This window comes from Corvus brachyrhynchos, unplaced genomic scaffold (assembly GCF_000691975.1).
Source record: "Corvus brachyrhynchos isolate BGI_N302 unplaced genomic scaffold, ASM69197v1 scaffold200, whole genome shotgun sequence".
NCBI lineage: Eukaryota > Metazoa > Chordata > Aves > Passeriformes > Corvidae > Corvus > Corvus brachyrhynchos.
The window spans coordinates 481,578-493,406 of record NW_008236184.1 but is presented as its reverse complement, the minus strand read 5'-3'; the positions used below and the strand labels follow the sequence as shown (position 1 = coordinate 493,406).

General features: G+C 42.0%; 1 protein-coding gene across 1 annotated transcript in view; it reads left to right on the top strand.

The window, feature by feature from the left end:
* Positions 1-11,829, top strand: part of TLN2 (talin 2) — a 181,689-nt gene that overhangs the window by 142,717 nt on the left and 27,143 nt on the right. The window contains 12 exon segments of the mRNA XM_008636855.2: positions 331-512; positions 941-1,073; positions 2,529-2,630; positions 3,393-3,563; positions 4,172-4,318; positions 5,163-5,264; positions 6,583-6,702; positions 8,222-8,368; positions 9,119-9,285; positions 10,005-10,188; positions 10,828-10,953; positions 11,260-11,376. Of these exon segments, the coding sequence (XP_008635077.1) occupies positions 331-512; positions 941-1,073; positions 2,529-2,630; positions 3,393-3,563; positions 4,172-4,318; positions 5,163-5,264; positions 6,583-6,702; positions 8,222-8,368; positions 9,119-9,285; positions 10,005-10,188; positions 10,828-10,953; positions 11,260-11,376 (1,698 nt within the window).

Here is an 11,829-nt window from a genome sequence, read left to right as displayed (position 1 = left end):
TTGGAGATGACAGTTTTTGTGACAAAGTGTATTTTCAATGATATTTCTGTAGTCTGCGACTAGACAAGTGTCGTTGTTTTCTCTTGTTTCTCAGCTGGAAGATGCTTTTCTTGAGATGTGTTCCTTAAGCATGTTTCAGAGAAAATTGCTGGACTGATTATTTTAGTTCTATTTCTGTCTTGATTATCTGTGAATATGATAGTACAATGGAGGAAATTATAATTCCATTTTAATGCTGTTAATTAAATAGACTTTTAGGAGCAGGAAGTGTGGATGAACTCAAATAATAATTTAAATGTTCTTTCTGTTCTTATACCTTCCTGACCACAGGGATCACGAGCACAGGAACCAATTCTGGTTTCTGCTAAGACAATGTTGGAGAGCTCATCTTCATTGATCAAAACTGCCCGTTCTCTAGCTATCAATCCCAAAGATCCTCCTACATGGTCTGTACTAGCAGGGCATTCCCATACGGTCTCAGATTCTATCAAGAGTCTTATTACCTCTATCAGGTATGTCTTTTGTAGTATTTGAGCAGCCGTTCATAAAGAAAAATGCCATATGGCCATTAGCACTGTGTTATTTTTCACTGATGGAAATTACTCTGTGATGCACAATATCTCCCCAGTTACACTGGATGTTTAATTGTAATTGATGACTGCAGCACCCTGCAGCACAGGGCTGTTCTGTGTTTGTATTCTGTTCTCCCTCTGGTTCCACCTCCAATTCACTCTAAGGTAAATGTAATAGAAAATGAACACTGTAGCTAATATTACCTTCATGCAGACCCTGTACCAACATGCAATATGTGGGAAACAGCTTTTGGGGTTTTTTTCTTGTTTTGTTTTTGCTTTTTTTTTTTTTAAAGTGAGCCTGTGTGCATTCAGGAAGGACCCTGCTCCTTGCCACCATGCTCACTTTAGTGTTTCTTGTGTTGCAGGGACAAGGCCCCAGGGCAGCGTGAATGTGATTTCTCCATCGATGGGATCAACAGATGCATCAGGGACATTGAGCAGGCCTCGCTCGCTGCCGTCAGCCAGAGCCTGGCCACCAGGGATGACATCTCCGTGGAGGTGAGGCAGAGAGCACAGGCACCAACAGAGGAGTGCTGAACAGCCTCGCCCACTGCTGCTCAATCACAGCACAATCCACTGCCAGTGAGGGGAGGAGCGTCCTTACGCGCATCTTTCTAGGCAAAGTCATAGGCTGACCAATGTGTATCACTTCTCCAAAGATCCCAGAATCACCAGGGAAAAGTAGGGGTGAAAGTAGTTATTTTTTACTGCCACCCACATATTAGTCTGATTTCCTAGGCTGATATGACAGACTGATAGAGTTTTTGTGATGCCTTGCCCTGTGGAGGCCAGGATTAGTTTCTGAAGAGTCATAATAGATTAGTTTCTGAAGCTAATCTATTACTAGAAGACCAATGACATAAATGTCGATGTCCTTTTTCTTAATGCCTATTTTATCCTTTAAGAAGTGAAATTCAAAGTTGATGTTGATATGTTCACTTTAAGAATGCTTCCTTCTGTGCCCTCTTCCCTGTCTCCTTCCCCAGCAACTCGTGTTGAGATTCTCAGCTTGGTATTTGTCTTTTCATACTGTAGCTTCTTGAAATTATGTATTTATTGGAGTGGTTTCTTTGGGCTGCAACGCTGCATACTAGAAATGTCAGACCAAATTAAGCTGTGCAAAAGAAGTCGTTGCAGGAAATATGTCATAATTCATTTTTATTGAAATGATGAAGTTATCTTGGACACTATGTTGAACTGAAATAAGTGGTACCAAAAATGGCAGTTATTTACAAAGCAGAATGTAACAAAGGGCAAAAATAGTATTTTTTTTCTCTTGCCTTTCAAGAGAGTGACCTTAATCCTGATGGCTGCCAAGATATCAAGTGCCTCTGAACTAAAAGCCAGTATTTATGTCTTGACCAGGCCATTAATATGCTTTTAATGTTTACTCCTGTCCTGCAGATGGTATTCAGGTGGTCACTCCTCATCTCTGCCCCTCAGAGATGTGACATTTTTCCTTTGCCAGTGGATTTCTCCTGCTAGCTTCAAAGTCTGCAGAGGTTTTTGTTCTTGTGCTATATTTTCTGCTTTGAAAAACATTTCTTCAAACTTAAATCAGTGCTCCTGGCAGTTTTCTGATTGGTGCAGTGATACTAAATCTTTGTCAGGGCAAAAACAGTTTGGGAGGTGTCGGGGGGCCTTGGTCACATTACAGTGAGAAAGGACACCTAGCCCTGAGTTTGCTGCTGTCAGCACTCTCTCCCCGGACTTGTCATATAAACCTAAAGAGGAGCAGGCCCATCTCAGGGTTGCTGTTGTTGAAAGAGGGTAAGGGAGAAGAAATGAGCCAGTATGTGAGGGAAACCAGCAGTGTGGGTTTCTGCATCCTGCCATAGCAGGTCACTTGAACAGCTTTGAGGATGTTGGCTGATCTGAGGGTGATTGTCGAGTGTGGTACAACTTGGTAAGAGAACAGCTGTGATAGCAACTGACAATTCCTCTTTCTCTTAGGCTCTACAGGAGCAGCTGACATCAGTTGTACAGGAAATTGGCCACCTCATCGATCCCATTGCCACCGCAGCTCGGGGAGAGGCAGCTCAGCTGGGGCACAAGGTACTGTCTGGCCATGAAAAAGGCATTTGAAATCTCGGACAGCTGAATGTTAGGGAAGACCTCAATTTCATAGCAGTTTCTCTTCCTATGGGAGAGCAGAAGAAAGCATTTGTAAGAAGAAAAAATCTGGAATTTTCAAATACTCCAAGCCAAGACCCAAATAAACCGGTTTACATTTTGGGCCAGAGGAAAGATATTCTCACTGAGATTTTTGGTGAGGGACTTTGTGTAAATGTTCACTGTTACATGGAGTGTAAGTAGAGTCAAACTTGTGCTTATCAGATGTCTGTCCAAAAAAACAAATGTTAGAGTGCACATACCAAAAGCATATTTACCATGGTTATTGCAAGATTTAGTAGTTTCTCACATAGCAAGTTCTCATCATGTGATACATTCTTGAGAGTAAGAACTGTAGAGGCAACAAAGATTGAGAGGTTCCTCCCTTGTGCAGAGGAGATGGTTTTCAGGGATGCTCTTGAACAGCATGTGGCTCCCGTGACCATCTTGAACACGGTTTAATATGACCTCAAGGGACCATGTGCTTCTGAAGGAGGAGATGTGTGGCTTTGCAAAGGAGGTGGACAGTGAGGGGAGACACAACTCCTGGGCACATGATCCAAACCCAACGCTGTACATTGCAGAAGCACACTGTGCTCCTTGAGCTAACACACATCCCAGTGGTAAACAGGGAGTGTGCTTTCTCTGAGTTTCGCCCAGAGAAATGTGGTTAATGGCTTTCTGGGGTTGTTCTTGCTTTCTTAGGTAACACAGCTGGCTAGTTACTTCGAACCCCTGGTTTTAGCTGCAGTTGGTGTGGCATCCAAGACACTGAATCATCAGCAACAGATGACCGTGTTGGACCAGAGCAAGACTCTAGCAGAATCTGCCTTACAGATGCTGTATGCTGCCAAAGAAGGGGGAGGAAACCCCAAGGTAAGGTGGTTGTGTGGCATTAAGGGTGAGAGGAAGGCAGGTAGAACAGAAAAACCAGTGCGTACCTGTTGTACAGTCAAGGGATATGTTTGCAGTGAAAGTGCCAGTGGCAGCTCTCGTGATGTCTCTGAGAGTGGAAACATTTCTCCAAGACAGGATTCCAGTCTCCTCACAGCATCCTCTCAGGGGACACAAAGTCAGGGTATGAGAGCTGTCTAGGCTCTCATAGAGAAAGCAAATGGTTAAAAACCAGGGCCTGTCTGGTGCATGGCATCCCAGTGGGATGGGGACCCTTGCCAGGAAAGAGCAGCAGCACACGACTGTTCATAACTTAGCTGTGATTTGCGCCTTACAAAGAGCCACCGTCTTTAGAGGACATTCAAAAGACTGTGGCACCTGAGGCTGAAAGTGTCATGTGCCATGGCTCCTTGTTGGAGTTGACAAGTTTTGTCCTGTCCACTTTGTTGCAGTGTTTTACTTGTCCTCTTTGCCCAGAAATGTTATTTTCAGTGCCGTTACTGTTTTAATTTCTTATGCTTCTGATTTTCACATTGTTTTGTAGAGATCATCCTCTGACTGTCTCGGTTTTCTCATTCTGTGTCCTCCAGGCATCTCATACTCACGATGCCATCACTGAGGCTGCACAACTGATGAAGGAGGCTGTGGATGACATCATGGTCACCTTAAATGAAGCCGCAAGTGAAGTTGGCATGGTTGGGGGTATGGTAGACTCAATTGCAGAGGCAATGACCAAGGTGAGCATAGAAATTGACCCTTTTCTCACTTTGTGCCTGAAAGCTGATCCACACTGCAAGGCTTTGGAGGAACTGGGGCTGATTGAGTGGTCAGTCATGAAACATTGTCACAGGAAACCTGAAGATTATGTGATTTTGCATATTGTGAAATAAAACTGATGTGGGCCATGGTGCTCACGTTTGCAACCTATACAGTACCTGTCAGTAGAATTCCTACAAAATATTTTGTTCAGTAATATTCTGGCATTTAACTCTCATCTTAGGTCAAGTGACCTCTTATTTTTGCTTCCTTTTTTTTTTCCTTATCTTTCATGTTAGTCTCTTAAATGAACAGCAGGCTAACTGTGAAGCAAATTACTTTCAGAGAAGATGATGTCAAAGCCTGAAATGCTGTGCTATGCTTTGTAATGCATTCTGCTGAAGATGTATAGTTGCAAAGTGTACATGAGTTCAATCCAAATATTTGGCTTTTCCTATTGTGACTTAAAGATTGACAACTTTAGCACATAAAGAAATCTTACATTATCTACTGGCATGAACATCTTGGTTTATAACTTTTGCACCTTTCTTTCTATATTAGCTGAGAAGAGAGGTTGTTTGACCTTGCATGAGAAGCAAACCTCATGCTCAAAAACTTTGCACTGCACATTCTCAGCATCTTCTATGCTCATAACCTGGGCTCAAGTATTTGCTGAGCTTCTCTCTACATCCTGGTGCACTGTTTTCACTTGAGTATCTTGAGAGAGAGGAGGTCATAGAATTGAATATATAATTTTACTATTGCCTGTAAAGTATGCTGCTTAGTGTGACTTTTTAATGCTGTGTTTTTCCCTCTTTCATGCAGCTGGATGAAGGTACACCTCCAGATCCAAAAGGAACTTTTGTTGATTATCAGACCACTGTGGTGAAATATTCTAAAGCCATTGCTGTAACAGCACAGGAAATGGTAAGAAATTACTTTAACCAGGTGCAAACTCTGTATACATAAGGAATGTGGAATTATTTGTGCAGTGTTGAGACACTCTTGATCATCAGATTTTCAATAACCCTCTCTCTTTAGGGGTAATGGAGCAAAAGGAGTGATGATTTTGTCAATTTAACTCTTTCGTCTTAGTGGTGTGATCATAGAGGGGTCCTCTTCGGGAGGAGCACTGGCTTGTATTGTGGCTCTTCTGCACAAGAGCTCTTTAATTGGCTCATTTTCAAGAAGAAATAAAAGGCAAACCATGTGCTTTTTCATCAGCCCATTTAACTGGGCTGAAATGCCACCTTTTGTTTATCAGCAACTTCAGGATACCCTTTCACACTTACTGTTTCACTAAGCCTGTGAAATAACGCCAGTGTTTTCAGAGCCCTGTAATGTTTAATGAATGAATGCAGATCAGCATCCCACACTGTCCTTTTCTTGCATTTCTATGACTCACCTGGGTTTAATAAAAGAAAAAAGTTGAATTGAGATTTTTCTTGACTTGTGTTTCACAGTAATGCATCCATGTGCTTTCCCTTGGAACAGTACTGTGGTTGCTAATTTGTTGTTGAGAGAATGGAGAGGACTGTTCATGAGTGCTACAGACAGGATTTTTCTCAAAGTCGACTGCTCTTGCAGTCAAGATGGGTCCATGATTATGCTAGTAGAAATTTATCTAAAACTAGTTTTGTCCCACGGATGGACCTCCGTTGCTTTTGCTTACATTAATTTGAGACAGAAGAACTATCTGTGTTATCTGTGTTAAAAGGCAGGAATTTTCTAAAGAGAGATTCAGTTATTTATACTGATACCCTACGGAGACATTCTGTGTCATCCTGCCTATTCCTTCTCCATCCTGTTCCGTCATCAGAGATGTGTTTTGCGTTGGTGCTCAGATTTTTTTCATGCTCCCATGTCTCAGCTGAGTGATCATGCTTAGCTCACCTTTGACAAAATAAGGTGGCTGTGACACAAAAACCCCACTTCCTTTCCCAGTCTGAATAACTGTACCTGGCCAATGGCCCCTCAAAGAGTGAAGGATTGGCTCTAACTGCTGCTCTTTGATTCCTCCGTGTGTTCAGTGACTGCCTGGTTACCCATGACTCTAATAAAGCATGTTTGCTTGAGTTTCCTCTGGAATTCTTGCTGGAGGACAGGTCCCTTCCATGGCAAGTGGATTACCCCATTTTATCAGCGTGGCCAAACAGATGAGTGTGCTTCTAATCTGGGGGTGTATTAACAAGTTATTCTCATGCCTGTCAATTTTCTTTTTCTCTCGCCTGTGTTCTTTTTTCAGATGACTAAGTCGGTTACTAACCCGGAGGAGCTGGGAGGACTTGCATCGCAAATGACCAATGACTATGGGCATTTGGCTCTCCAGGGCCGAATGGCTGCAGCTACGGCAGAACCAGAGGAGGTCTGCAGTTTTTAGACCTCTTTATTCTCTGTACACGGTGGTGTTAACAAGGATGTTCTTTTACTGTGAAGAACACAGTAAAGGTGACAGTCCTTGTTATAAGAATTGTCCAATCAAAGAACAGAAATCCTTTGTCAAAATCTCTGTCTGGCTTCAGAAAGAAACAGCTTGGGATAAAAGTGGATAATTCCATAGACTGTAACAGAACCTCCTAAATTACCTGGGCTTTCACTTACAGGCAACTTGCAAATACAAAGAAAACTCCTAAAACTCTTAACTTGTTACTATGTGGCTTTCCTTCAATCTTGCATGTTTTTACAAGTTACGAATATGTATATGCTTTTCTTATCTTGCCTGTAAGTGATTTTAAGTATAACTTCCTATCCTGAAAGTGAGATTAATGCAAGCAGTCAGAGCACAAGTATCTTTTGCTGAAGGACATCTCCCATAGCTCAGAGTTGGAATATGATGTGGGAGAAGCGTCTTGCCTCGTGCTAAGTGAGGAGGATGGGCTGTTCGCCTCAGTTGTATTCACTTGTTCTGGGAGTTGCTGTATCTTCTCTGAGCACAACTGCACAGCTCTTTCACCCCTCTCTTCTTACTGGAGCATAGACAAACTTTGTCATGATGGGGTAAGAGGGTATCTCACCTTCTCCAGATGTATCAGATTATCTACATAAAAGTCCTTCAAAGAGTTTTTGACTTTGTGTTTACACATCCTGCTAATACATTGCTTGAGTGTTCTGTGCTACGTGAAGAGCAACAGCTTGCACTTGGCTCGATATTGTAAAATTGAATTACCATTTCTGCACGTTACTTTGTGCCTGAGGTTGAAATAATTCCCTTTGTGATACTAATGGCTGTGATTTCTGCTCATTTATTAATCCCAAATCACACCTGAGTGACAGAATACATGCAGGGACTACAACTATCATGTTTCGAAACAGGGACCACACGTCTTAGGATGCAGGATTATTAATAAATCAGAAGCAGTAATAGCAGGATTTTCCACATTTCAGTGTTCTGCATGGATGTAGTTGATTCTGGAGAGTGGAGACTCTGAAAGGTTCAAAACCAAGCAAAGAGAGTCAATTACTTTCTGACCCAGTTTCAGCAGTGTACAGTAAATGCGTGCTTTTTACGTGTTGCACGTACCTTGAGTGCAGCTCACACTGACAGGGCTGTTCTGGAGGATGAAGTTGCATTTAAATGTGAAGTTGCTTGAATTATGTCTGACTCGGGTACCTGCCTTATCCCTTCTCTTTCCTGGGCTCTGGGTCACTCCTGCCCTGTTTCATCAGTGAGCCTTTTATAGGGTTGTGCTTCATGCGTAGGTGAAATTACATCTGTTTCCTTTTTTCTGGTCTTGCAGAGGGTGTAGTCGTGGGTGGAATATTGGAAATAAAGATTCACCAGAGAGACAGTGTTTCTATTTCTATTGACACAGTGTACCAGCATGACATTTACTTATTTGCTTTGCTCTTTCTTCCTTTTTCCCTGTGCTGCCTTTACCATCTAGATCGGGTTCCAGATCAGGACTCGGGTGCAGGAACTTGGCCATGGGTGTATCTTTCTTGTGCAAAAAGCCGGAGCTCTCCAGATTTGCCCTACAGACAGCTACACCAAAAGGGAGTTGATAGAATGTGCTCGTGCTGTCACAGAAAAGGTGAGACAGCCTTCCATGTTACCCCATGGTGTTTGTCTACCAAGCTTCCACTGGGAGTAAACCAGTCAAACTGGATTCAGGAAACTCTTTTAACTTTGCATTCCAGTACAATAGTGTCTGAATTACTCAACGGTCTTACTTTTCTTTCAAGCGTTCAGTGTTCACGTGCTGGATTAGCCTGTGATTAGTCCTTGCTCAGGCCTTGCAATAAAACTTCAGCCTCCTATCAGAGGGAGATTGGTCTAAAACAATATCCTAAGATGTGAGATGACTCTTGTGCCTTATGAGGCACTCCCTGGCTATAGTTACTGTGAGGTTGGTCAATGACATGTGGTTTCATGTAGCAACATCCTCCCCTTTTAGGACTGGGCCAAAGTAACTGCCTAGAACTGCATCTTCAAACTCTGTGGGGCTTCTTGTTCCTTGGAAACACCCCTTCAAACAAACGGCGTGCGTAGTTTTGCTGAACCTTTTTGATGGCTTCTCTCTCCTTTTGTTGCACAAAACATTGAGGGTTGGTGTCAGCTGCTTTCAGATTTCACCAAACACCGTTGGTTCAGCCTGTGTTCGTGTGCTGTCAGCTGTACCAGTTTTCCATCATTATGTATCCCAGGAGTAGTGACAATTCCAAATTTAGGCAGGGGTAGACAGTACCTTGTAAGTAAAGTTAAAGCTGATAAAGAGAGTAGTAATGATTCACAGGACCAACTTTCTTTCAATGACCACCTTGTTGCTTTATGTTGTTTCTAGGTTTCACTGGTTTTATCTGCCCTCCAGGCAGGGAACAAAGGTACACAAGCCTGTATTACTGCAGCCAGTGCTGTGTCTGGGATAATTGCAGATCTGGACACCACTATCATGTTTGCTACTGCTGGAACCCTTAATGCTGAGAACAACGAATCATTTGCAGATCACAGGTCAGTGCTGCTGAAAAAGATGGAAGAGTGCATGCCAGGGGAACACTGGAACTGGCAGAAGAGATTGGCACATGGAGATAAAATTTTACCTTTCTGGATTCCTGTGAATGAAATTGAATGAAGCAGGGGAGTGAGAGGAGAAACAGGAAACCTGGGATTTGACTTGTTTGTGAACTACATACTCAAAGTGATTTTTTCTTTTACCCAGATGTTGCTTTGGATTTGCTGTCCTGAAATGTCAAAACACAGATATGGGTGGAAGAGGGTGGGGAACCCTGACCAGGACACACTCTCTGTTCCTGTTGCCATTCTTCCTTCCACCTTCCTCACCCATGATCACTTTAGTTTCTTTACAATATGCTGATTAATGTGGACATTGAACAGCTGGTACTTTTCTCACAGTATGGCCAGGTTTTCTCTTAGTATTCAAATACAATGCTCTATGATGCTATTGCCCTATGTATTTCTTTTAAAGATGGGCTTGTTTTATTACACTGCCTTGCATTTGCCCCAAATGCTCTGCTACTGTTTTAATAGTTGTCTTTTTTTTTTTTTTTTTAAACTTACTCCCTGACCTGTGCTATGTTATGAATGGATACTGGCATGATGATTAAATAAGCTCTTTCATGTAGCTGTTAGTCACCATAACACTGGAAAACACTTTTTTTCTCTCTTCTCCTTTTCCACTTCCTTCCCTGCTTCCTCTTCTTTTGCTACAGGGAAAACATCCTGAAAACAGCAAAAGCTTTAGTTGAAGACACAAAATTGTTGGTTTCTGGAGCTGCCTCAAGTCAGGACAAACTGGCCCAAGCAGCTCAGTCATCAGCTAACACCATCACTCAACTTGCTGAGGTAGTAAAATTGGGAGCAGCTAGCTTGGGATCTGATGATCCTGAAACACAGGTGAGATGTTTTAAGATTTTTCTGATACTCTTAAAGAGAACAGGGACAGTTTCCAATTGGTAAAACTTTGTGTGATTTATGCTTTTAAGCAACACAATATGGTTTATCTCCTCTGGGATTTTTTTGGGTTTACTCAGTTATCACTTGTTTAGAGTACAGTCAAGAGGCTCAAGCATTGGGTGGAACTAATCAGGCCTTTGTGTAACCCTTCTGCTTTTATTTCACCACTGTGTTCCAGCTGGGATGCTCCTGGCAAAGTATTTGTCTCATTTTTACTGAATTGTGATTGGACCTCTGGCTCGTCCCATTTTTGTTCTGAAGAGCTTGCAGGTCTTTAAAGCTGCTTATCCAGCTTATTGACTGGACTCTGCTCTGTGTTATTTGTGTAGGCTGACAAACTCTTGCCATTCTCCAGCTTTATCTGTCTTGTTTTTCAATTAACCCTGCAACTTTTCCATATAGATTATCCCTAGTATTTCTTTAGTTGTTTGTTTGGATCTCAGTGAAATGCAGGCTGGCAAGCATATTGCAGATGTTTGAAAAAACATTGATTTTTATTTTTAGCTGTGTTCTAAAAATCACACTCTCATGCTGACACCCTTTACTGCCTGATTCTTATAGCTAGTTCTCATTCCATAGGTTGTTCTGATCAATGCTATCAAGGATGTTGCAAAAGCCCTTTCTGATCTCATTGGTGCTACCAAAGGAGCTGCCAGCAAACCAGCAGATGATCCATCCATGTACCAGCTGAAAGGCGCTGCCAAGGTAAAACCTTATTCTTAGATTTTATTTGAAAGTGTCTGTTCAATCACATTTGATAAACATGTGGAACTTTGACTTCAGCAATTTCTGATTGCCTGAAAACTAATTTCTTTATTTAATTACCATGATATCATGGCCAACACAAGAGTTGGTATTTAGTCCTGTAGCAAGTGGAGTTCATGAAGTCTCCTAGGTCCTACTAGAAGTAACAATGCTTCCCAGCTTAATTTGCCTTGCTTCATACCCTGCCGTCTCTGAAAATGGGAGGTAGGATTCACATACTATTGTCTTCACTTCTCTCTTCTTCAGGTGATGGTAACAAATGTCACATCCCTCTTGAAGACTGTTAAAGCAGTAGAAGATGAAGCTACTCGAGGGACAAGAGCCCTTGAGGCCACAATTGAATACATCAAACAGGAGCTCACGGTACAGAACTAAATAGCCGTAGTGGGTTTTGCAAGTATGGCCTTATACAAAGCTGGGATTAACTGCTTCCTTTTTCCTTAGACCTTAAGCTTTCACTACTGATACTTTTTTCTGATCCGATGCTGTTCACTTTTTTGATCCTGGGTTTGGTAGTGTCCCCTCAGCATCATTCCTATACTGTGTCTGCAGTTTAATCTTTTTTTGTATTTTTCCCTTATTATGAAACGATCCTACCAGTGGTACATGGCCTGCTATTGATATTCTGTGTAAGCACGAATTAACGGTAGTGTGGAATTCACTCCCAAATTAGGTGTTATACCATGACAATTGTTTTCCTTCCTCTTTAAGATATATGAAAGTATAGTTAGGGGTTTTTTTTACTGGCATAGTAGTGAGTGACATAAATTAATACCTGCATGTTTGTGAAGAAGCCTGATTTTTTCCTTCCTTTAC